Here is a 24885-nt window from a genome sequence, read left to right as displayed (position 1 = left end):
TCCTGTTTGTAAAATTCTCTTTCACTCCTTATGGCTTACATAATAGATTCGAAGTGAGAATTAGACTTTAAATTGGAATAACATTTGTATTCTCGTGTACTAAAATTGCTTTATTATTTTATTAATACAGTACTATTATATTATGTTATTAATATCAATGTTTAGTTACCTTTGCATGAATATTGTCCTTAATGGAGATACTTTTTATTTTCTTATTGAGTACATTTAAGAGTCTGTACTTTTTCATTTATACTTGAGTAAAGAAATTGCTTCAGTAATTCAACTTTTAGTGGAGTATTTTTTTTAACACTGGTTTTCTTTACTTAAGTAAAGAACGTTTTTACAAGTTTGATGTTATTTTGCCACCTCTGGTAATCTATGATCATATGTGACATCTTTCTTTTTGTTTTCAATGGCACAGGGCAAGCTGGTGGTTTATGAAATAATACTCTGATAAATTCATTAGCTGAAAGACAAGTTAAAGTTGGTTTATCATTAATGTTTTACAAGAGTATGGTACTCCTATGGTCAGTTTATTATCACCAATTAGCCTACAGTCTTTGGACTACAGGCATATATATATAAAGGCTTGACCCAGTGTGGAGCCTGAATCCAGAGGTATTTAAATTAGTTCCAAAATAATTTAAGTTTTAGAAACTTTCTGAACCTTAAGAAAGCCTAAATATATACTATATACTGTACTACAGAAAGCATGGAGTTTTTGTGTCCCCTAGATATCGTGTCACCCGTTTTATTTTGAAAACGCACACCGGATGTGTTGTTTCCAGCTTAACGCATGAGAGCCTACGACTTAGAAACAGCGGCTGGCGGCTGCTCTCTCTCTCTCACTGCTTTCCCCTTGAAATCAAGGCGCATTTTAAAACTTTGTTTTTCTTTCTCTTATTTTCGGAATCAACCGGACTCCACGCGAAGCCTGTTTTTATCCAGATGAGCTTGCCATGAGCATCACGCGGCTGGAGACCTAAACCGTGGGGTCTGGACGAGGTGAAGATGCCTCATGGACCGCTCCATCACCGCCAGTGCGCCAGTTCAGGGCATCCCGAACGCCGAATAACAAAGAAATGCCGAGGTTTAGCGTCAAATGGGTGGTTGCGGTGGTGCTGATTGGGGTGGTCGGCGGCGCCTTCTTCTTCTGCGAGTATCTCATCTACTTTCCGACCATCCTCAAGTGCGCCTGGCCGAAGATCAGCCATGCTCGCGGCGGAGAGGGCATCGACGGCCACTCGGTGGACTCTGCGGTCCGCGCTATGGTGCTGTCGGACACGCACCTCCTCGGAGCCGTCGGAGGACACTGGTTTGACAAGCTGAGGAGGTAATAATTCATTTGCATGTATTCTCATATATATTTGCCCTCCATCCGTCCGTCTGTGCCCGGGGCTCTGCAGGAGTGATTTGTAAACAACAACATCCAATAACGCTGACTTGTGTCCAAACGCGCAGGGAATGGCAGATGGAGAGGGCTTTCCAGACCGCTCTGTGGCTGCTCAGGCCCGAGATAGTCTTTATTCTCGGGGACATCTTCGACGAAGGCAAGTGGAGCTCGCAGAAGGTAATGTAGAGCTCCCTGTTTTTCTTCTTGCATTGCTCTGCACCCCCCCCCCCCCCCCCCCCCATTATGATAATTATGATGGTGTTCGAGTATGTGGATGCAGAGCAGAAGCTCTGTGTTCTCTGGTCATAATAATCCTAATCTTATTGCCATCCGGGCCCCAGAGGCTGCAGGTTTTTGAGGAAAACAGCTGCACCAGTTATCCTCTTAGCCCGCCATGGTACATCCATCCTGGTGTGTTGGGGGGGAGCTTCTGGGAATGCTCAGAAATCTATTACTGGGTTATAAAATGGAATCTGTCAAGACAGATAGAAGCAAGTGGAGCGAGAGGAACACAACACAAAGCCTCAGACAGTAAAATCTCCTCTAATCTACTTTTCCCTCCACCCACCCACTCGCTGATTCCTCCTCATTTTCACTCTTTGAATGGCAACTCTTTTAATTTGTATTGTGTTAAAACAGGAAGGGCCTGCGTGTTTGAATTCACGCTGAGAGTACTGAGACTTGATCTGCAGCAGGTGAATAGATCAGTCTGTCATTTATTTCTTTTGCTGGCTAATCATTTGCCTCATTTGTGTCTGAGGAGTTCCTCCTGCAGCTTAAGAGGACATCTTGAAATTAGTTATTGTGGTTAGAGAACTGGCCACAAGGGCAAAGGTGTTCAACGTACAGTGGTATGAAAGAAAGAAAAGCATGATGATTTTAGCATTTGTGGTTGATTCACGACCTGACTGGCTTCCACTTGAAGGATTTAGAGCTTGCACACAGAATAAAATATGCTAAGAGTAATAAATGGTGCAAAATTGTCCCCATTTTGCTCTGCTAACAGTCCAAAACCCTACTTATTTAAATTAAATCAGTATAAAGAGTAATATAGAAACAAATTGGCACATTTCAGACCCCAAATTCAGGAGCCGTGTTGGATGTTTGCTTGATGAATGACCAACAGTTCCATAACCATTCATTCTGCGAGCAACCTAACTGATCAAATACTTCATCGTTTTGGTTGTAGCCTCAAAAATTGTCCCACAAAGAAAAGCTATTCAGTGTAAGCAAAAAGAAGCGTGTTCTCAAATATCATTCACCAGTTTTAAATTTGCAGAGCAAGAACGTCTAAAAATGTGAAGCTGCGCTCAAATATGTTTGGTTTCTTTTCTGTCGACAGTCTCACTGTTTTGAATGAAAATCAAGGCGAGGGTGTCGTATTCGCCTTACAACTGACTTTAAAGATCACTCTGTTAGTGAAATAGTCTCCTATTTGCTCATTCTGCAAATCTACCAAGTGTTTATTTTGTCTCAAGCCTCAGAAATTGACCAAAAACCAAAAGATATTGAACATATGGTGTTAAAAAATGAAGAAAACCAGCTTATCGTGAAATAGAAGAACTTGAAAACGATGATATTTGGTGTTATGTGCTTGATTTACGATTTGTTTGAGGCATCTTCCTTCACTCTTTCTTCTGTAAATGTTCGGAAAAACTGCCGGCTTTGTTTATCCGACAGTCAGACAACCAAATATTGTTTAACTAAAAATTACTAAAAAGAATCAAATCTTCTGCTTTTTTAATCCAAATACTTTCCCACACACTCATTAATCCCCTAAATCACCTAACTGATTAATAAATAGTTACATTTAGTTTGAAAATGTGGCCAAATCAGAGATGAAAACTGCTCCAAATTCCCACATCCTATAAATTCTATAAATAAGAGACACGACGTATGAAACCCACAGCACTGATGCAATTAAAGGCTGTTTCTGTGTGCAGTTTCAGTCCCGCAGAAGCAAAACTGAATCTGAATGAAAGCAACTCATCTCAGCCGCCCGTGAGGGCTGCTGGGCGACCCTCAGAGATCCCATTAACGCTTGTGAGCTTCTTCGGGGAGTTTTTCTTGTTTGAGGCCTGAAACTTCAGCTGTGTTCGTGTCGTTCTCTCCGCAGCACTGGGAGGACGACGTGCGTCGCTTCCACAGGATGTTCAGACACTCCACTGACACGGAACTGGTTGTACTGGTTGGAAATCATGACATCGGTTTCCATTACGAGTAAGCACATTCTGTATGCTATTGTTTTTCAGTTTTCATTACATAACCTTTACTCTGCGACCGGTTGATCTGGTTTTACTTGGCCTTTGCCTGAGGGACTTCTCTATTAAGCACAGGTTTTACCTCTGACTCAGTATGAACGATTTTCAGCGCTATTCTTTGTTGCCCTAGTTACAGAAATACCTGCCTCCTTGAAAAGTTTTTAAAGCAAGAGAAACATTAAATGTGGCACCCAAAAAAGTCAATAACTGTCTTTCCTACTACTACACCGCACAGCAAGAGGACTTTGTCTACATTACATAAACTGCAAGGAGGCGATTGAATATTTCCATGAGGCAGTTTTAATAAGACAAAGCAGTGGCTGGATGCATCACATGCAGTCAGGTCTGAAGCCATCGCTGGAGGGTCTTTGCTTTGTCTTGTTGCTGTAGCAGTAATGTGGTGCTTTCACCGTAGTATATATTAACAAGTCACATTAAAAACTAAGAGATTTACTAATATCGGTGTTAAAGGTAGTGTTTTTATTGGAGGCAGTCTCACATTTCCGTCATGCAGCTTGGTAATACAGCAAGCGTGTATTAATCCACAGATGAAAATATTCAGCAACAAATACACTGCTTGAGTATTGTTTGCTGGAAGCTACAGCTGTGCCCAGCTGTTTCAAGACAGTACTGAGCTGTAAAGAGGGAGGTTTGTGCTACATGTTAAATATTGACAGACTAATGAACTGCTGGTATTGTTCGTTTAGGGTTAGGTTCACATCAACCCATTTGTATAGTAATTCCATCTGCACGACCAAATAGAAATATTACAAGAGAAGAACTATGGAGGAATAACAGGCAGCATCGTCTACTTTTTGAAAATAGTCTCTTTTGGCTTCTGGCTAAAATGCAACTTAACCCCAACCCTCTGCGGTTCACTGGAGATCTGATGGATGTTAACACCAACGGCAAAACAACAGAAAATTCAATGTCTGATAAACCGAAGCAGAATGCATTTTCAGATACATTATGCAAAACACAAAGTGTCTGTAAAAATAAGTGTTAAAAATAAATAAAATCAGTAAAAAGATTACATGATTATATTGATAGCAGGTTGGATAAAAAGAAGGAAGGAGACGCCACGTCTCATTGAAGTGGAACTGCAGTTATGTAGTGCTGACCAAGAACATTTACCCAAACAGCACTTTTATTTTTTATACTTTAAGCGCTTAATCTACCTCACATCCACGGCTGCTTTAGACTCACCAGTTATTCTAACGTGCATGTCGCTGGGCACAGCGAGATCATGCAGACTCCACACAGAACGGCCTTGGGAAGGTTCAGCCTTCTTGCTGTGAGGAGATGTTGCTAACGGCTGCACAGAAGATCTTGATTCTATAAGTCTTATCTTTAACGACAAGTTATTTCAGAGACTATAAAGAAAAACAATCTGCATCTTCTAGGTTCTTTGTGAGATCAAGTGCATGCAGTATTAGAGAAAGGAAAACCAGCAATTCCTTATAAGCAAAGAACATCAGGGAGGAAGAAGTCCTGATGACCGGTTAGGGAATGAGGGGAAAACAAAGGTACAACACACAGAGACCACAAACAGCAAACAGGACAAAACTCACGCCACAGCAGAGGGAAGAAAAAACGTTTATGACATTATTCATAATAATTAGATAATATAATAGCAGCATATAAACCAACTCCATATGGAGTGAAGAAGAAGTGTTCAGTGTATCATGGGAAGTCTTCCATGCATAACTTATGGATGGCTCAAGTTCACCTGATCTTGCTCTAACTAAAGATTTTAAACATGCAGTAGTCAAACCCCTGATTAAAAAACCTGCTCTTGATCCTACGGTTCTTGCAAATTACAGGCCTATCTCCAAACTACCTTTTCTTTCCAAAATTCTTGAAAAGGTAGTTTACAGCCGAATAATGGCCTTCCTGGAAAAGCAAAATGTCTCAGAGGTTTTCCAATCTGGTTTTAAACCCTTTCATAGCACTGAATCAGCCATTTTAAAAGTTTTTAATGACATATTTTTAGCTACTGACGCTGGGGACTGTGTTGTTCTTGTGCTTTTAGATTTAAAAGCTGCGTTTGATACCGTGGATTATGCCATTTTATTCTCTCGTTTGGAGCACTGGTGGGCATTAGGGGCACAGCACTGGAGTGGTTCAGGTCCTACTTGGCGGGGCGAACTTTTTGTGTCAGTCTCGGTGACTATGTGTCGTCCTCCGCTCCCCTCTTGTGTGGTGTCCCACAGGGCTCAGTTCTAGGCCCCCTCCTCTTCTCTTTATATCTGCTTCCTCTTGGTTCTGTACTGAGAAAGCACGGCATTGCTTTCCACTTTTATGCTGATGACTGTCAGATCTATGTCCCTCTAAAGAAAAAAGGCAGATACCTTACACAGCCATTACTTCAGTGTCTCGATGACATTAAGGCTTGGATGTCTGTTAACTTTTTAAAATTCAATGATAAAAAGACAGAGGTGATGGTTTTTGGTTGCCCCACCGAGACCCCCAATGTGTATGTAGATTCCCTGACCCAGTATGTTAAGCCAACTGTCACAAACCTGGGGGTCAAAGTGGACTGTGATCTGAAGTTTAATAATCAAATTAAGGCAGTGGTAAAATCTAGCTTCTTTCACCTCAGGCAGCTGGCAAAAATAAAGCCAATTCTTTCACGGCAGCACTTTGAGACAGTGATCCACGCCTTTGTTAGCACTCGGCTGGATTACTGTAATGCACTTTATATTGGGGTCAGCGCATCATATATTAGTCATCTACAAAATGCAAAATGCCGCAGCTCGTCTTTTAACAGGCACTCGAAAGTTTGCGCACATTTCCCCTGTTTTAGCTTCACTTCACTGGCTGCCCATTTCTTTTAGGATTCATTTTAAAATTCTTTTATTTACTTTTAAAGCTCTCCATGGCCTAGCCCCATCTTATCTCTCTGAGCTGCTACAGCCTTATACACCCACCCGCTCTCTCAGGTCAGCTGATCAGCTGCTCCTGAAGATACCCAGGACTGGGCGTAAACTTAGAGGAGGTCGTGCTTTTGCTGTAGCAGCTCCAAAACTGTGGAACGAGCTTCCTTTAGAGATTAGACAGGCCTCTTCTTTATCTGTTTTTAAGTCACTCTTGAAAACCCACCTCTTTACCCTGGCCTTTGACACCACGTGAGATGTTGGTTTTTATTTTTATTTCAGTTGTTTTTAGGTGATTCGATGCTGTTTTATCTTGTTTTTGTTTTAATATAGGGCTGTTTTAATTTTATGTTTTATGTGTTTTATTTATTTATTTTGCTGTTTTCTGTTATTCTATTGTTTTAACTTATTTTCTGTACAGCACTATGTTCCTGTGCTTTAAAGTGCTTTATAAATAAAATTGGATTGGATTGGATAACTGTAGAACAAAATAGACACACTAAATAAATCACAATGTGCCCCTCATCGAATTTCCTGGTCATCTTACAATATTCCTTCAGACCTACACAAATCTATACAACATCTTTTAGGTGCGAGATACACCGAAAGGAAAGCAACACAAATCCAAAGAAGATACTTTGTTCAAGCATCGTTAAATTGGAGCCAAATAGTGTGCAAACCTTTGACATGTTTTCTCAGCATGCTTTTTAAACTACTGAACAGATCATTTGATCTAATTGATCAACTGTCGCCACATCCTCCCTTCAGTGCAGTTATGACACGGTAGTTTTTCTTTTCTTTATGCTCTAATGGAAGTTTCTGACAAGCACGGCTTCTCCTCCTATACGCGGCATGTTTGAGAGTGTTCAAAGACAAAACTCTGGACATCAAGCTGTCTCAAGTCCAAGTCATGGAAAAGGCTTTGAAATGGCGTTCACACGCCCCACTTTTTTATGTTGTGACCCATTCAAGCAGGGAAAAAATGGCAACTCGCAGCCCTTCATCAGAGGTGACACATTCCTGTTAGCACTTGAAAGCCAAGTTTTACCTTCTTTAAGCGTCATTTTTATCACCCCGATGATGAGAAAATGTCAAATATTTTACAAGACAAAAGGAGAGTTAAATGGCCTTAAAATTAAAGGTAATTTTCTTTTCTTTTTTTCCCTCCTTAATGGCTAATCATCTTGCAACCCTTCATATTCAGCTGTGGCCAGTTATGACAGAGCCCACTGATTTCAAAGGCCATTAAGAAATTATGTTAATATGTGCTTTTTTTGTTTTGTTGGTTGGCCCAACGTTTTCAGGAAGGAGATTTATTTGTTAAAAAAACCCTGATAAGATTTTGTAAGATTGTGGTGATATTCGGAGCAAAATTAAGAAGAAATCTAAAAAGAAATTATTAAAAAAAGAAAGCAGAAGATGAGCGATGAAGAGATTTATTTATTTCGTCACTGCCTTTGTTAAGAATTCCCATAGAAAAGTCATAAAGGAAAAAGATTTTAGCTTTTATTTTTAATAAGGTGGTTTCACTGAGGTTTTATTGTCTTTCTGGTAATTTCTTTAAACTACATTTTTTGTGATGGATTGCATTAAATTGCAGAAAAGTTGTGTTCATTGTGTCCAGCATGTAACAGCCTTCTTATAGGAGACTCTTTTCTTAATTTCTCAGGGGAAGAAAACACAATGTCATGCTTTTTTTTTTAAATGCTTGGTATTTGACATGTGTGACTCAGAAATGTGAGCTTTTGTAGACATGCTCCTATGTGGTTTGATTCTAGCCGAGCAGCGGGAAGCATGCTGGCACAGCTGTTATGTAACGGTGCGTGATAGACAGGCAGACACGGCAGACTGAGCAGCAGGTTTTTGTGCTGTGTGATGAGCGTATTGTGTCTCCCTGCAGGATGGACTGGTTCAAGCTGCAGCGGTTTGAGAAGGTCTTCAACGCTTCCTCCACCAGGATCGTCACCAAAAAGGGCGTCAAGTGAGTGACGGGAGGGTGAAACATAAATGTAAACATAAAAACTGGTGACACGCCTGCAGGACAAACATGTGACTCAGCATGCGGGAAGGTCGACGGTTTAATCCCCTGAGTCGGCCTGTGCCACAGAGGTGCTTTTAGACGAGCCAGGCAACTGTTCCCGAGGTCTTAATTGTGTGTCGGGAGATTGCGCTCAGTTTTAAAAACAAAGTACCCTCCATAATATGATGGATTATAAGATAGGATGAAGATGAGACCCTTTAATATTCAACTACTGTGAAATTCTTGTGTTCAGCTTTAAACACAACTTGTTACAGGACAGCTTAAATAAAAGGAGAAACGCTCAGGAAAATTAGATACAGTCTTGTTTGTAGGGTTTACCCGTCAGGACATATTAGCACGTCTTAAAATGACATAAATACAACCTCACATGAACAGCAACCTATGGCATGTTGCTTTTTTTCGGTTTATGGTGAAGTTCACAGTCAACTCAATGATAGTAAGTTGCCCTGGTCCTGTGGCTGAAAAACAACCGCAAATCGTGACTCTTCGATTGCTGTGTGTGGCAATCAGTGCGAGGCGTTTCTGTTGATATGCTGTGTGTGGGTTTTGCCAGGGGTGCTGCTTTATGACCAAATGTCCACTTTGGTTTCATCTGTCCACAGGACATTGTTCCAGAAGAGGTTTGTTCAGATGTAAACCTAAGCCATGCTGCAAGGTTTCTTTTAGGAAAAGGAAAAAAAAAAAAAAAAAAAGCCCTATTAAATATTAATAATTGTAAAATTATAACATGTGGGAATGATTTCCTCCGGCAGTCTAATCAGTCATTTAAACATATTTGAAACCGTGCCTGTTAATAATGGTGATAAAACAAATGAGTCGATAAATGGACATTTATTAGTTAACATGGTAATTTATGGCATAAATGAAGCAGTCACATGGAAAAAGTATGGCTTATATTGGGTTACATATATTTGTTAGGTTTGCTGATTATCAGAGCTGCCTGTGGGAGTAGCAGACATCTTATTTTAAACTTCTTGTTGGTCTTTTTTGCCACTGAAATATGGTGCGCCATTAGGCCAAGATCTAAAGAACCCCTTAGAGTCTTCAGGAAAAAGACTGAAGTCTGTAATAATTTGAAATAAATCATTAGACTGCAAGGAAAATTATGTACAAGTGGCGGAGAATTCAAAGTGACTCCCAAACTGTGCAGGACTGCCAGGCCCAGAAAATTCAAAAAGAAAACTGAAGGAACACAAATGTCAGGAAGAAATCTGCAGGTAACAGAGTTGCTTCTGCAGTCAGAAAATTGGACCTGTATGCAAAGCATGCCAGGAGAAGAGCCTTTGCTGTCCACAAACAACGGTTTGTGTGTGTCAATACGCAGACAAAGAGCAGACCTGTGGAAAAAATGTGCGACATGCTCAGAGTTAGGATGCATGTTTGGCACAGAGCAGAGACAGCCTCCAGGAGAGGATCATACCAGCTCTGAAATGTTATGGTTTGTGGCCCCTTCAGTGCCTTAGGAAATGGGCAGCTTGCGGTCATTCAAATATGAATCCTACATCATACGCTGGAGTGTTCGCTGCCCTCTCATCTCCACGCTACTCCTGGGAAAATAACAGAGGCAGCCGTCAGACACACCATAATGCAGCAGACTAAACTAGGAAACCGGTCGAGAGACTAACGTGAAGCCACGCAATTGTCCAGTGTCGGAGAGAGCTCCACCACACTCTCAAGTAGCTCCTCAGATGAGGCCTGATCAGCTGCAGGTGTGTCATGGTCTTCAGGTGTGGCCAATCACCTGCCAGGGCCACACCCACCAGGCCTGAAGGTGCCTGTAAACACCTGCACCCACACACCTACATACACACATATCTACAAGCAGGGAGAACAGGGACAGTGAGAACACTGGACTCCCGGCAGATCGTTTTCAAACACACCGCTGTCTTTCGCTGCTCAGGTTAAATATATATGAGTCACTTAGATAACTTAAAAATGTTATTGTTTGGCTTTTTTTAGTATTTTATTTGTTCCTAAGTAAATCCGTTTGGCTGAGATTAAAGTTATAGTTTTTACACAGCTGAATAAACGTCAAGCAGACAGCTGATTATCAGAAGTGTGAGATGCTCGAGAATATTCTCCAGTGTCCTGTTATATTTTAGATAGCAAGGAGTTTATTAAACTTCACCGAAACAATCTGCAAATTTCATTAAAATGTAATAAACTATCATCTTGTCTTTATTTTTAGTTAGCACATACCTTAAACACTTAAAGCTGTAAGCTAATGATAGTTATATAAGAGCAGATGCTGCTGGTGCAATAAGCTGAACGTTTTACATCCAATGGATGATGATCTGATTAGTCGACTAATCGCAAAAATAATCGGTGACTAGTCGACTATCAAAATAATCGTTTGTGGCAGCCCTACACACAACACAGCCTAGAATAGAACACTGAAGGCATCCAACTAAATACAACTAAAACTTGAACCATAAGAACAAACAAGGCCCTTTTTACTTCTAGAAGGAGGGAGGGGGGGCTAAATTAAAGCAACTCCTCTATAAATAGAAAAACTAAGAACCAACTGATAAGATAAAAGGCTCACCCAGGGAGATAGTGAGGAATATAAACAAGATAACATATAATACAAAAGAAACTAGGAACAAAACTCCCACATAGATTATTCTAAAACCAAAATGAATCATGAACTCACAAAAATTCAAAAGCCAACTAAGTGATCGCTGAATGCGTATTTACCAGAATTGTGCTAAAGGTCACGGTCATATTTGCCATTTTACAGGCACTGTTCTGTCAGGTATTCGCAGGAAAGGGAAACAAATGCAGGGTATTAAGTCAAACACAAGGAAAGACAGACGGTGATACAGTATGACTTAAACAGATAGGAGCTGAGGCTGTAAATAGACACGTGAGGCTAACCAGGGAGAGTGGAAACACCAGCCTAACAATGCACAGCTTAAACTAATTAAGACAATAACACAAGAAGTAGAACTAGCAACAAGGCACCAGAGAGAGCAGACTTACAAAATAAAACAGGAAGTAACTAAATGGGGACTCACATAACAGAGACGACAAAATGCAAGAAGACATTAGGGAGGCAAGAATAACGTAAAGAATCAAATATCTATTAAGAAGTCTAAAAACACTAGGACAGCTAAACTAGCCAAGCAATTCAAAAAACTAAAATTCAAGAATAGTCACGGAAAAGACTAAATAATAATGAAAACTCTCCAAAATATCTACGAAACTCACAGACCATGAGATTTTTCCATTTCCTCAAGAACTGGTCAGATTTTACTGAAACAAACTGAGGATTTTTATTTGTCATTAGTTTGTGCAATTCAGCCAACCTATGAGAACAAAACGTATCACTTTCTTTTTGTACTTCACACATTACAAAACCTGTGATTTGTGGTGGATCGAGAGCTAGATGAGCTACTACGTCACTGGCATTCTGGTTTCTTTGTGCCTCGATGTCACACGTTCTCTTGTCCACGTTCGTTTATAATTGTCATCGGTCATCATGTGTCATTTAGTATTTTCATTTGTAGAGATAAAACGGAGCTTAATGACTCCAGTATACTTCTAAAAATAATTTTTAGGCTTTAGATTTTTACAATTCTTATCACCACTTAATGATGCTGACAGTGAACCGTGGCTAACAGAATTAGAGCAGTGCTGCAGAAACCTGGGTTTAAAATGTTTCTGCACAAAAGATTTCAGACAAACTAGTAACAGGATGTGTGTTTAGATTTTATTTAAAACAGAAGCGTGGAAGTAATAAAAGATTGTGATGACTTGTGACTGTGCCAACTACACGTTCCACCTACAGGAGCTTCTCAGCCATGAAGCTCCCGGTCGGCATCCTATTACAGCACCAAGTTGGAATTCAGTGAGCTTTTTAGAACAACCCATTCTTTCACAAATGTGTATCCCCCCACTCAGGATTGTGTCAGAAGGCCATCTGGTGTAAAACTGCTAAATCAAAACATGCAGAAGTACCTGCTGTGATAAAGGAGCAGCTTTCCTATTCTTTCACAAATGTGTTTAAAGACAGACAACAAGGCTGGGGGCTTGATTTTATTCCAGCAAAAATCACCTGAAACACCTGAAAAAACGCCAATTAATTGCATTAGAACACATTAGAACGTCTCTCATAGATAGTGATAATGTGCAGTGTTCTTGTATGAAATATAATAAGGTCATAAATGATCCTTGAAACTCTCGACTGGTCACTTTAGGGTTAAAACATCCAGTAAATGCTTGTGCTCCCTGCAGCAGTACTGTAACATATTTGCATTTGTTGCGTTACATTTACATGAGAACAGGCCTTTTGTTGTGTTGTAATATATTATAAAAGGATCTAAACAAAAAGCCCAGAGAATGGTTATGTGCTTCTCCCTTTTTTTTTTTTAGCGGCGCTGATGTAAAACGCCCACAGTGCAGCAGTGTTTGTCCTCCATGTGAGCTCTAGTTTTAGGATCTATTTAAAGCAGCTGTAAGCAATAATTTTATAATAATGTATCAAAGGTGACGTGAAAACATTGTGGCAATGCGAAAAAAAAGGAGGGCCACACATACACAGAGATTAATGCTCTGGATCCGCAGCTCGCCCTCGCCTTTACGGGCCCGGCTCATTGTTTTACTCTTCTGGTTTACTCTCATCACACGTTTTCAGCTCACCAGACAGCAGACGCACACAGTTATCCGCAAGCTGGCGAACACAGAGCCAGATATTTCCCTCTGGAGTTGGTAAAAAACAGAGAGTGAATATTGGACTTAGATTTGTCAGGTGGCCAGAAACGCAACTCCAAATGAATTCAGATGCGGCTTTGAGAACTGCAACTGTTTTCTAACAGGTTCGCCATCTACTTAAAAGCCAATGATACTGGGATGTTGTTTTGTTGATAACGATGCTTTTCCTACATTTCCTGCCAGACTAACTGAGAATCTCCTTCTCTCGTCAGTTTTCTGCTGGTGAACAGCGTGGCCCTGCACGGCGACGGCTGTCCCATCTGCCAGTCGGTGGAAAAAGAGCTGATCAAACTCTCCAGGGACCTCAACTGTTCTCTTCAGGTGGGAGGAAAATTTCTAGGAGTCTTTCGCACATTTTTACACTGTCAGCGCCTCGAATGCACTCTGCCACTGGCACTCGAGATGCACGCACAGAAAATTAAGACGTACCCGGAGCAGGTGTTTTGATCTTCTTACACATCCAGTGTTTATAAAAGCACATTAGAAGTGGCGCCTGGTTTGTGTTTTTAGTTTTTAGGGGTTTTTTTTTCTGCACACAGCACCAGAACCAGAGGCAGTGTAGCGATATGAAATAAAAATGTTACCTGATGCTTGAGGATGCTTTGTGAGGTTGTGGACAAGACAGCTGATGAATTCTTTATGTTTTCTCCTCTGCAGAGCGCGCAGTCAGGGAGCGGAGTGATGGACGGCTGTGAAGGCTCGCAGCTCTACCCTCCCACACCCCCCATCATGTTACAGGTAAACTGCATGACTCCACTCAGACTTCATCAGAAGCTGATAACATTTAGCAGCGGAAGACGTGATTAGCCTTTTCAACACTCGCGTACCCGAGCGTACACTGAATGCGTTATCGGTCTTTGTTATGGCCCCCAAGTGGCGTCCCAGCTCTACGCTGTGGACGAAACAAAATCCAAACACCTCATTTTGTGCAAAATTCAGCTGCCTGTGCTGGATACAAAAGAAGGGAGGGAAAAAAAGTTCTTTTCCAAAGTTGTAGTCTTTTTTTTTGTCTATGTCTCTCTTTTTGTTTTCCTAAGGGCAGAATCTTCTTGCTGCGCTCCAGCAGAAGAAAAACAACACAAAGACCTTCACAAAATTTCTTTCTACAAAGTAGTATTTCTGGAAAATATCCTCATGGTTTCATTTAGAATGCTGAAGTCTTCACATCAGCTTCAGCTATGATAATAATAATAATCTCTTCTCTGCTGTGCAGAGCGGTGCATGTCTGTCAAACTTGAGTCATGCTGGGAAGGTATCGCTTCCGGTACCCAATCTGTTTTTCAATGTACAAAAAAATCATTTTGTGTTCTTTGGTGTGCATCTGCTTTTTTTCTTCCGTTTCTATTTTCTCCGTTTCCTTCCTGTGTCTGTGTTCGCGTTTACCTTTGAGTTTGGTTCTCTGTGCGTCTTGTTGTGGTTTTACTTCCTGTTTTTGACCTATTTAATCAGCACTCTGTGTATATCTAGCTGTGTCTTTCTTTCTGTCTTTGCTGGACTGTCAGTTTTCCCTCCTGAGCTTCTTGCCTTCATCCTCTGTGCCTCCTGGCATTCCTGGTTAGTTTCGCTTTTGTGACTTTGATGTTTTCCTCTTTGGACGATGGTTAATCAGACTTTTAATTAAAGATCTTTGTCAGTTTTTTTTCATCCAGCCTTTCTATCTGCATTTGGGTTTTCCTCTCAGCTGACCCTGTAATCAATTAATATATTTAGAACTTCATACTTAATTACTGATTTTGGAAACACACGGTTGACGTTCAACATTTTATACTTAACAGGGACCTATCATGCGCTTTTCCATCTCCATATTTCTACTTTTGCTTTCCACATACCACAGTTGCAAATAATTTCAAAAAATTGGCCCCCAGTTCAAACTGTTTCTCTCACTTAACCTCGCTTTCTTCTAATTGGCTGCCCCTCACAAGCAGAAGCTTTCAGCAGGAGGCAATGAAGGTTTCAGTGGTCACAGCCAGAGTTGTCTAAGAATACCACAATAATATCACATTAAGCCAATAACAGAAAAAACAAAACTGCGTGAAGATGGAGCTCTTGGCTCACAGGGATCACTTATTCATACACTGATCTCAATATTTGAAACTGGGAATCTTAAAAAAGGTTATCAATCATTGTACAGACACTGACAAAAAACTACAGTTTTTTTATTATATATTGAAATAAATGGTGTAAAACAACCAAATAAAATTTCAGCCAAATGTTATATAAAAAAAATATATATATATATATATATATATATATATATATATATATATGTTTGCATTTTTTGAACAGTATTTGTGATCCAGACGTGTACCAAACGTTCACGTTTGAAACTAATTTAACAACAATTTAGGCTCAACAGCTGCACATCATTTAGAGCTTTTAGGCCTCCAATCAGCAGAAAATATCTCAGCGGAGTAACAATGAATGACTGAAACGAGGCTGAATTTAAATGTTTGCATCAGCCTTAAAATACGACTTTACCCGTCCTAGTTTTCAACCAAATTTAGAGATAAAGGTGATGTTTTTTAAAGGTTAGCGATTGATCGACAAGACCCTGAAAACAGCGTCCACTGATTGCTGTGTGGTTTGCAGGGATGTTGGGTTAAGCTGTAAGTTCAACTCTATGAAATGACCATTACACGCTGCTTTACAACAGGTCTGCAACTGTGTTTGAAGCTGACATCGAACAATCTACTTAAATGCTCTGTCAGCTTTTTTTACATTTAGGAGACGTGTCTGCATAAGAGAATTAATTATCTATTTTACAAATATACGATTTAACAGAAAATGAAATGAGGTTCAAAAATGTTCGACTCTCTAATTACCTGTTTAGAAAACTCAAACTTTAATTCCATCGTAGTACAGACCTGCAGAAAATTAGGGAATATTTACTATTTGTGAACATATTGTCTGTCTTATGAAGGCAGTAATTCATAATAACACTATCCTGTGTTATAAAACTGTGGCAGTCACCTCTCTCTCCAAACCCATCAAATTATGGCATCTGATGGTAAAATATGCAGCACAAAGGTCAGGTGTTTTATGTTTTAGTTGATCGCAGAAAACAGTTGTGCCTGTAAGTGAAGCGCCCTTGAAATTGCATTAAATAGCAATAGAGATTAACTGTCATTTGCCTATGACACTGCCTTTATTAACTTTATTTTTTGAGGATGGCGGGCTGCTTGTGTGTGCAGATCTGAAAAGGACAATATGTGCTCCTTTTTGTGGCAAAGCTCAGTTTTGAATGTTTGAGAGAGACACACCACATTGTCAAAAGTATTCACTCATCCATCCAAGTCATTGATTTCAGGTGTTCCAATCACTTCCATGACCACACGTGTATAAAATCAAGCACCTAGACATGCAGACTGCTTCTTGTGAAAGAATGGGTCACTCTCAGGAGGCGATTTACAACCTGAAGAGGTGACAAAGCGCTAGATCTTTCAGCCCAATTCTACTTTTTCTACATAATCCATCATACAAAATGTAATCAAATGGAAAAGTCTCTTTTTTTAACTTGTTTTATCAGTTTTAATCTTTTAACTTTATGCATCAAGCAAAAATTTTATTATATGCAACATTCTCTGACTTGAATAAATTAGTTTAACATTTAAACCTATTTTCTACACATTCCAGCACATAAAAAAATATTTTTTGTGTTTACACTCAGTCTTTCAAATAGATGCAAGTAAAACACAGCAGAAAATCAATAAAGTCAAAGACTCAGCAGTCCTGTTGCTCTATTTTCACCTGTAAAGCAGGACTGGGGTAGGCGGAGGTTTACCCTGGTGCAGGTGTGCCGCGGTCAGTTGAAAAATCCGCGAGTTTCTCTGTGAATTTCTCATTACGTCGTTGCGCACTCGGTGCTTGCTTGGAAGTTTAGGGGTTTTTTTCGCTGTAAAAAGAAGTTTTCTTCCCACGCACGATGGACACTAATGTTTTTGTCACTTTTTATGGAATCAAACTCAAAGTAAGGTCAGTACTTCCACGCTTTAAACGCTGCACGCTCATACTCTCTCCCACAATCGATGTGATCCATTGTTGATCTGCACACAGCTGTTGTCACTAACGGCGCACTCGCTTACGTCACTGTCGTGAGACATTCTTGCAAAAAATATCACGGTTTTAGTAACGCAGTAACGCAGCGTTCCTACGGGAAAGTAACGGTAATCTAATTACCGTTTTTGCAATAGTAATCCCTTACTTTACTCGTTACTTGAAAAAAGTAATCAGATTACAGTAACGCGTTATGCCCATCTCTGATGCCAACTGTGCAGTCCAGTTATGAAATTTAATAATAACAATAACAAAGTGGAAGTGAACAACAACGAGACCACCTAAAATCACATAATGGGGTCAGTGGATGCTAAGGTGCATACTGTGCAGAGGTGACAACTATCTGCAGAGGCAGTCGCTACCAGAGATGGGCAGTAACGCGTTACTGTAATCTGATTACTTTTTTCAAGTAACGAGTAAAGTAAGGGATTACTATTGCAAAAACGGTAATTAGATTACCGTTACTTTCCCATAGGAACGCTGCGTTACTGCGTTACTAAAACTGTGATTTTTTGCGAGAATGTCTCACAACAGTGACATAAGCGAGTGCGCCGTTAGTGACAACAGCTGTGTGCAGATCAACAATGGATCACATCGATTGTGGGAGAGAGTATGAGCGTGCAGCGTTTAAAGCGTGGAAGTACTGACCTTACTTTGAAACTCGCGGATTCTTCAACTGACCGCGGCACACCTGCACCGGGGTAAACCTCCGCCTACCGCAGTCCTGCTTTACAGGTGAAAATAGAGCAACAGGACTGCTGAGTCTTTGACTTTATTGATTTTCTGCTGTGTTTTACTTGCATCTATTTGAAAGAGTGAGTGAAAACACAAAAAATATTTTATTTTATGTGCTGGAATGTGTAGAAAATAGGTTTAAATGTTAAACTAATTTATTCAAGTCAGAGAATGTTGCATATAATAAAATTTTTTGCTTGATGCATAAAGTTAAAAGATTAAAACTGATAAAACAAGTTAAAAAAAGAGACTTTTCCATTTGATTACATTTTGTATGATGGATTATGTAGAAAAAGTAGAATTGGGCTGAAAGATCTATCGCTTTATCACCTCTTCAGGTTGTAAATCGTGTTTTTAAAAAGTAACTAAGTAACTAAGTAATTAATTACTTTTGAAAATAAGTAATCAGTAAAGTAACGGGATTACTTTTTTGGGGAAGTAATCAGTAATTAGTTACTGATTACTTTTTTCAAGTAACTTGACCAACACTGGTCGCTACAGACTTCCATGTGGATGTTAGATTTCCCAAGAACAGTGTGTAGAGCTTCATGGAATGGGTTTCCGTGGCTGAGCAGCTGCATCCAAGCCTTACATCATGCAGTGATATAGAGCATAGTGACTATTCACGCTTCTTCATCTGGCAATCCGATGGATGAGCCTGGGTTTGGTGGTTGCCAGGGGAACGGTACTTGTCTGACTGCACTGTGCCAAGTGTAAAGTTTGGTGGAGGGGGGATTATGGTGTGGGGCTCTTAAAAAACTCTTAATGCTTCAGCATACCAACACATTTTGGACAGTTTTGTGCTTGGGGACGGCTCCTTCCTGTTCCAACACGACTGCGCATCATTGCACAAAGGTCCATAAAGACAAGGATGAGCGAGTTTGGTGTGGAAGAACTCAACCCCATAGAACACCTGTCTGTATGGCTGTCTGACCTCACAAATGTGCTTCTAGAAGAATGATCAAAAATTCCAATGAACTCACCCCTAAACCTCATGTTTAAGCTGCAAAGGGTCCGACATCATATTAAACCCTATGGATGTGATGTCACTCAAGTTTATATGTATGTGAAGACAGATGAGTGAAAACTTTTAGCAATATTGTGCGTCTCTCAGTCTAGTTCAATGCACTATCCTATTATGGTCATCTGTAGTGCTAAACCAAAGTTTTGTAGCTCCAAAGTTGAACAGGTAAGAAGGTAACACCTGAGAAACTTTACAAGTCTCGTTTTTTTTGGCTATTTCAACGAACAAAGGAGAGCATGATTAAAAAACCTCCCATTTACATCTCTCAGTTGATACATCCTTGATTCCTCTCCTCGCTTCATAGTCCCTCCCAACAGAGATCGGAGGAGGCGATAGGGAGACACGAGAAGAGAGGAGTCGGGGCAGCAGTCATTTGACAAAATGAGACATCCTCGCCTCTGTGGTTCATTTTAAAGTGATGCCAATTAAATCTGATGTTGGCACAACCACATCATAAATTCCTTTTATTTAGCCGACTGCTGCTGTATTTTATGATCGTAAATGTAACAGTGCAACGGTGTGACAAGATATTAGACGCTTTTCTTAATCGCACACAGGAAGGTTTGATGTACTTAAATAACTGAAACTGCATATAAAGAGGATAGCTGTTTAAAGAGCCTTTCTTTTTGCAGTATATTCCAAGCGCGTGCATGAATCTTTTATACACAACAGGCAAAGAAACACTTCCGCGTGTGCATCCAAGGATTATAGCTCCTCCAGCAAGCCTCCTCTGGCTCTCCAATGCATTTTAGGGACAGAGACATCCTTCATCATTGTGTGCTGAGATTGATTCCTGAGTCACAGGCGGGATAGAGAGGACAGAGGAGATAAAGAGGCACTAAGTAGATAAATGAGAAAAGCGTCCTGTAATTTATATACAAGATTTTAGCAGGTGATTGGTTTAATTAGTCACATGACACAGATTGAAACTTCTGACCGAGGTTACGCCGCACACTCTGGGATCCATGCTTTATATAAACTTCCTTCAGAGGAAGCCCTTTCAACTAAAATCATCATTCAGTCCAGAAGGTGTCATGAGTGTCATGGTGTGTTGAGTGTTACGATTCAGTACTCTCTCTGTGACAGCGACTTTGACGGATTGCCCGCTCTATCTGGAAGAATTACACGTTCAAGTCCAGTGAAACGCAGAGTGGCAGGAGAACCATGTCTGGCATCGTGAAACTTTGGGGAACGTGGTTATTCTCCATGTTCCCTGTGCAAAGGGCTGTTTAGACACGTGGATCACTGCAGATGTATTTATGAACTGTTTGATAGGGGAATTACGTGGCTGGGTGAAAAACTTGACACCAGAAATGCTGTTACTGAGCTGCCCCTCAGCCTGTTTCCTGTTCTTCCATGAAAAATCCAAATCCATGCACGTTTCCCTGACTGTGTGCTCCGTTCTGCAGCACTATCCTCTGTACAGAGTGAGTGACGCTGGCTGCACAGGACAGGACGCCGCGCCGCCTGAAGAGCGACACCTGCTGTTCAGAGAGAAGTACGACGTGCTGTCGAAGGAGGCCTCACAGAGAGTGAGTACTCTGCAGTCTCACCACACCGCCTCCGCTGTCTGTCTTTTTTTTTTCTTTCCTTTTCTCTCAAAGCGCAGATCTGTTCTGAAGTGTTTTCATCCAATTAAAACGGCAAACAACAGCCCGCCGTCAGAAATAGTCTCGTATAGAAACAGCTGACGATGGTGATGATGATGGTGATGATGAAACTGGTGATGTAAGGGAGCAGCAACCAGCCTCTGAAGCGGTTATGGGTTTCTCTCCTCAGCTGCTGCAGTGGTTTAAGCCCCGCCTCATCCTCAGCGGACACACCCACAGCGGATGTGAGGTTCTCCATGACAACAAGTACCCAGAAATCAGCGTGCCATCCTTCAGCTGGAGGAACAGAAACAACCCCAGCTTCATCCTTGTGAGTGAAAGCAAAATCGTGAACTTTTTACAGTGTGCGAATTAAAGTCGGCATTTTTCAAACAGCAATAGATGAAAAATAATCGAATTAATCTGTATTATAGAGAGAGATTATTAAGGTTGCCGGATGGCTGGGCTGTTTCTGTGTGGATTGCCTTTTCTCTCTGTTTAGCTGCCCAGTGCACAACCTTACTGTTATGGTTCAGTCTCAGTGGCGTACAGTAGTTTTTGGCCCCAGCAGATATACTTTGAAAGCCACTGCTGAGCATGCAAACACTGTAAGCAACTAGCTGATGAACACATCAGAGAATTTAGCAGCTGTGCCAGATGTTTCCCTCAGGAGAATCAATAGGGATTGAGCAGTTGGTTACAAACTACATCTGGCACAATATGAGGTTTTACTTCACAGTTATAGAGGTAAGAAATATACATATATCAACTATAGATGTCTATAGAAAATCCATCCATCCATTGTCTTCTACTTATACTATTCAGAGTTGTTGTGGGGGCTGGACCTATCCCAGCTGTCATGGGGCGAGAGGTGGGGTACACCCTGGACAGGTTGTTACGCTCATCAAATGCAGCTCTAATTCATTGCAAGTCAAAATGACCCTCAGCTCCCAACATCCAGCCACTGTTTCGAATCTAAATGGGCTGTAGGCGTGTATGTGAGCATGAATGATTGCTTAGGGCAGTGGTGATTTGAACCCCCTTTTGACTCCATGGCTGCCTTCATGGTTTAGATTCAACAAGGTGCTGGAAAAACTCTTCAGAGGTTTCAATCCGAATTGGCACGACAGCATGACAAAGTTACTGGAGATTTGTCAGCCGCGGATCCGTGATCCACAACCACGTTTGCATCAATTTCACTTCCACCAAGGAAGGAGGTGAAGATTTTGAATCTTTTTTGTGAGAGTGTCCTGAGCTGACAAATGGCATATTAAACCAAACCAGCACCTCAAAGTTCAGGTTTGAGTTATTGTTCCAACATATTTGAGAAAGAAATTATCCTGTTTCTTCTTTTTAAAAACTCAAAATCCCAGAAGCTACAAAATCCTGATTCCAGGTGAGAATATGTCCCTGACTATGTGCTCTGTCCTTTGCTGCTCTGGAGGCTTTTGTTTGAACTTGATTTAAGCAGAAACTCTTAAAATAAAGTTAAGAGGAAAACAAAGATAGCATTAAACTAACATGATTTTGTCCAATATCTGTGACAGAGAAACATTCAGAACAATGAGGACACGCAAACTCCCCGAAACCACCTTATGTCAGGCAGCAGTACTTAATAGTGAGCTAGAATCAGGTGGCCTAAATTTGATGTTTTTCTTTCATACAAATAGTTTCTTAATAAAGTGTTTAATTATATAGTAAACAATCTGCTGAGGTGAGATTCTGTTGAATCTGTTGTTCCTTTGTTTACAGGCTATAAAAAAAACTGATTCATTCAGATAAAAAAAAAATAGGAAGAAAGGAACTCAAAATGAGCTCCTATTTTCAATCTTCGGAGGCCCTCTGGTGGACGAAGAGCTCTAAGCAGCCACCTCTGCCAGTATAAACATTACTCATCACCTCTAACTCACGTTATTTCTCACTTCTCCCCCCTTTCTTCTCCCAGGCGACGGTGTCACCGAGCAGTTACACGCTGTCCAAGTGTTTCCTGCCGGAGGAGAGCACGGTGATCAGCGTTTACTGCTCGGCCGGCGCCTGCCTGCTGCTGCTGTTCCTCGCTCACTGTCTGTGGATGAAAGGCCTGCTGCAGTGCCTCAGCCTCTGCCTGCTGGGGAAACACAAGTCTCTGTGAACTACATTAGCCACAGCCCACCGGGACAGAGCCATAAGCTGGTAATTTGGTGTAAGTTGATGTGAGGATGCTCTGTGTGGACCAAAAACAACGACAAGAAAAAAAAAAATCTGTCTGCACAACCTTGATTTGTTTGTCCGGGTGTTTAAAGGCACTGTGAAGGACATTATATGATTTTTAAATGTTTTTAAAGGACTCAGAGTTAATCACTACTGGTACTGATGATGGCGATGGTGATGTTAGAGCCTGTGACGGAGGCCCAATTGTTCTTACAAATCATCAGTTTTAACTTCCTCGGAGGAAAAGTAACCGTCACTGACTTCACCGCTGAGTGAGAAAGTACGCATGCGTGGCACGGGTAGCACAAATCAAAGGAGTAAATATGTAAATACTAACTGTCCCTGGTCTGGTTTAAGGTGGTGAAGGTGCTTTAAGTCTCTTCTCTCTGATGTTACCTGTGAGCCGATGTGAACGCACACTGATCATCTCACTCAACTCTGAACACTCTTCGTTTCTGTCGTCGATGTCAGATAGTCCATCCGGGTTCCTCATTGTTTTTATGACGCATATCAGAGAAAAAACAAAAAGATATTGTTGCTGATTTTCTGTGCCAAATGTTTGTGAAGGTTTTTTGCCAAATCGTTGGAACGTTTCTGATGAACTGTACATAATAAATAATCAGAATCTTAAAGCCTGTTTCACAGTTTTCTGGTGGACGAGGGAGGATGTTATCACACGCGACAGACGAAATCCTTAATATATAGGTACAAATATTTTATGTTTGCAGATTCATGTGAAATAAAATATAAGAAAATCGGTTCAAAATTTGTTTTCATTTGGGGTTTTTTGCATTTGGTTTGCTTGGTTGTTTTTTATTTTAGTCATTTTATAACTAAGAAAACAGCTTTTAGCAACAGTATAACAAAGTACCTTCATTTTTTACTTTAATAATGTGCAGGATTAATCCACTATGTTTATTTTATATTAAATTATTCACTATTTATTGATTGATTGGATTATAAATTCTATAGAACAGACCTTAACTCTGACCCAGTTTCATCTTTTTAGCTGTGGTTAAAAAGATGGTTTTGACTCTAGAATACTTTGGTATACAGACTTGGTCAGCCTAATGACTGCTGGTGCCCGGGTCCCGTAGCTTCAAAACAAGCCTGAAATCATCATCATGATGCTTTTCATTACACTTGAATGAGATCTTTGTACTACTATGCTGTGCTTTATTTCTGCCAGACATGGCGCTGTACTTTATGGCCAAATGTCCACTTTGATTTCATCTGTTGACAGGACATTGTTCTAGAAATCCTGTGGTTTGGTCAGATGCACATTTGCAAACCTCAGCCATGCTGCCAGGCTTTCTCCTGGCATCCTCTCCAAACGAGCCATACTCTAATTGTACTGTCATGAACTTTAACATTTAACTTGCTAAATGATGCCTGTAGAGTCTGAGAGTCATTGCACCGTCTGAGGTTGGGGTGAGTTTGCTGGAATGTCCACTCCTAGGAAGATTGAGAGCCGTTATACGTTTTCCACTTGTGTATAAGCTTACTGACTGATCAAATTGTTTTTAAATGGTTGTGTGACTGTGTAGGCTCTCAGTCATGGATATGATAGTCTTGAGAGCTTGAAAAGAAGTCACCTGGACTTCTTTAATTTGTGAAGAAGTTTTGCCTCACCTGGTATTTAACACCTTGGTGGGGTCTGCTCCTTTGTTTAAGTCATGCTGAAGGTCGTTGGCCCACTATTAATCATGTGACTCCCCCACGAGCCAAGGTGTGAAAAAAGGCATGGGTAATTACCATTACCGGGCCAAAGCTGTGAAACCTAACTGCCCCAGCCCACCTATAGCTATAGGGCTTTGGAGTCAGCTGAGGAATTGTTGTAGTTTTTTTATGAATTTGTTAATTAGCATAAAAGAAGGAATGTCTGGTTTATTAGTAACTTTAAAACTTAAGTACAGAAAACTTTATATTTACCATCTTCTTATCTCTTACTTACAGTTTGGCAACTAATGTCACGGATTTAAATCAGTATTTAAAATTTCAATCATCTCT

General features: G+C 40.6%; 1 protein-coding gene across 1 annotated transcript; it reads left to right on the top strand.

The window, feature by feature from the left end:
- The first annotated feature begins 790 nt into the window (after nt 1-790).
- mppe1 (metallophosphoesterase 1) lies at nt 791-23643 on the top strand. Its single transcript, XM_086272094.1, has 9 exons — nt 791-1333; nt 1462-1570; nt 3510-3613; nt 8431-8511; nt 13497-13605; nt 13942-14022; nt 20506-20628; nt 20876-21016; nt 22631-23643. The coding sequence occupies exons 1-9, from the start codon at nt 1083-1085 to the stop codon at nt 22814-22816; spliced, it is 1185 nt and encodes a 394-aa protein (XP_086128220.1). The 5' UTR covers nt 791-1082; the 3' UTR covers nt 22817-23643.
- Nucleotides 23644-24885: the final 1242 nt, after the last annotated feature.

Source organism: Aulonocara sp. 'chitande type north' Nkhata Bay, linkage group LG18 (genome assembly GCF_057382095.1).
Source record: "Aulonocara sp. 'chitande type north' Nkhata Bay isolate Kocher_YH1m ecotype deep benthic linkage group LG18, A_spYH_male_GT1.1, whole genome shotgun sequence".
NCBI classification, from domain to species: domain Eukaryota; kingdom Metazoa; phylum Chordata; class Actinopteri; order Cichliformes; family Cichlidae; genus Aulonocara; species Aulonocara sp. 'chitande type north' Nkhata Bay.
Note: the sequence above shows the minus strand (reverse complement) of the source record. Positions and strands in the feature narration are given on the sequence as shown.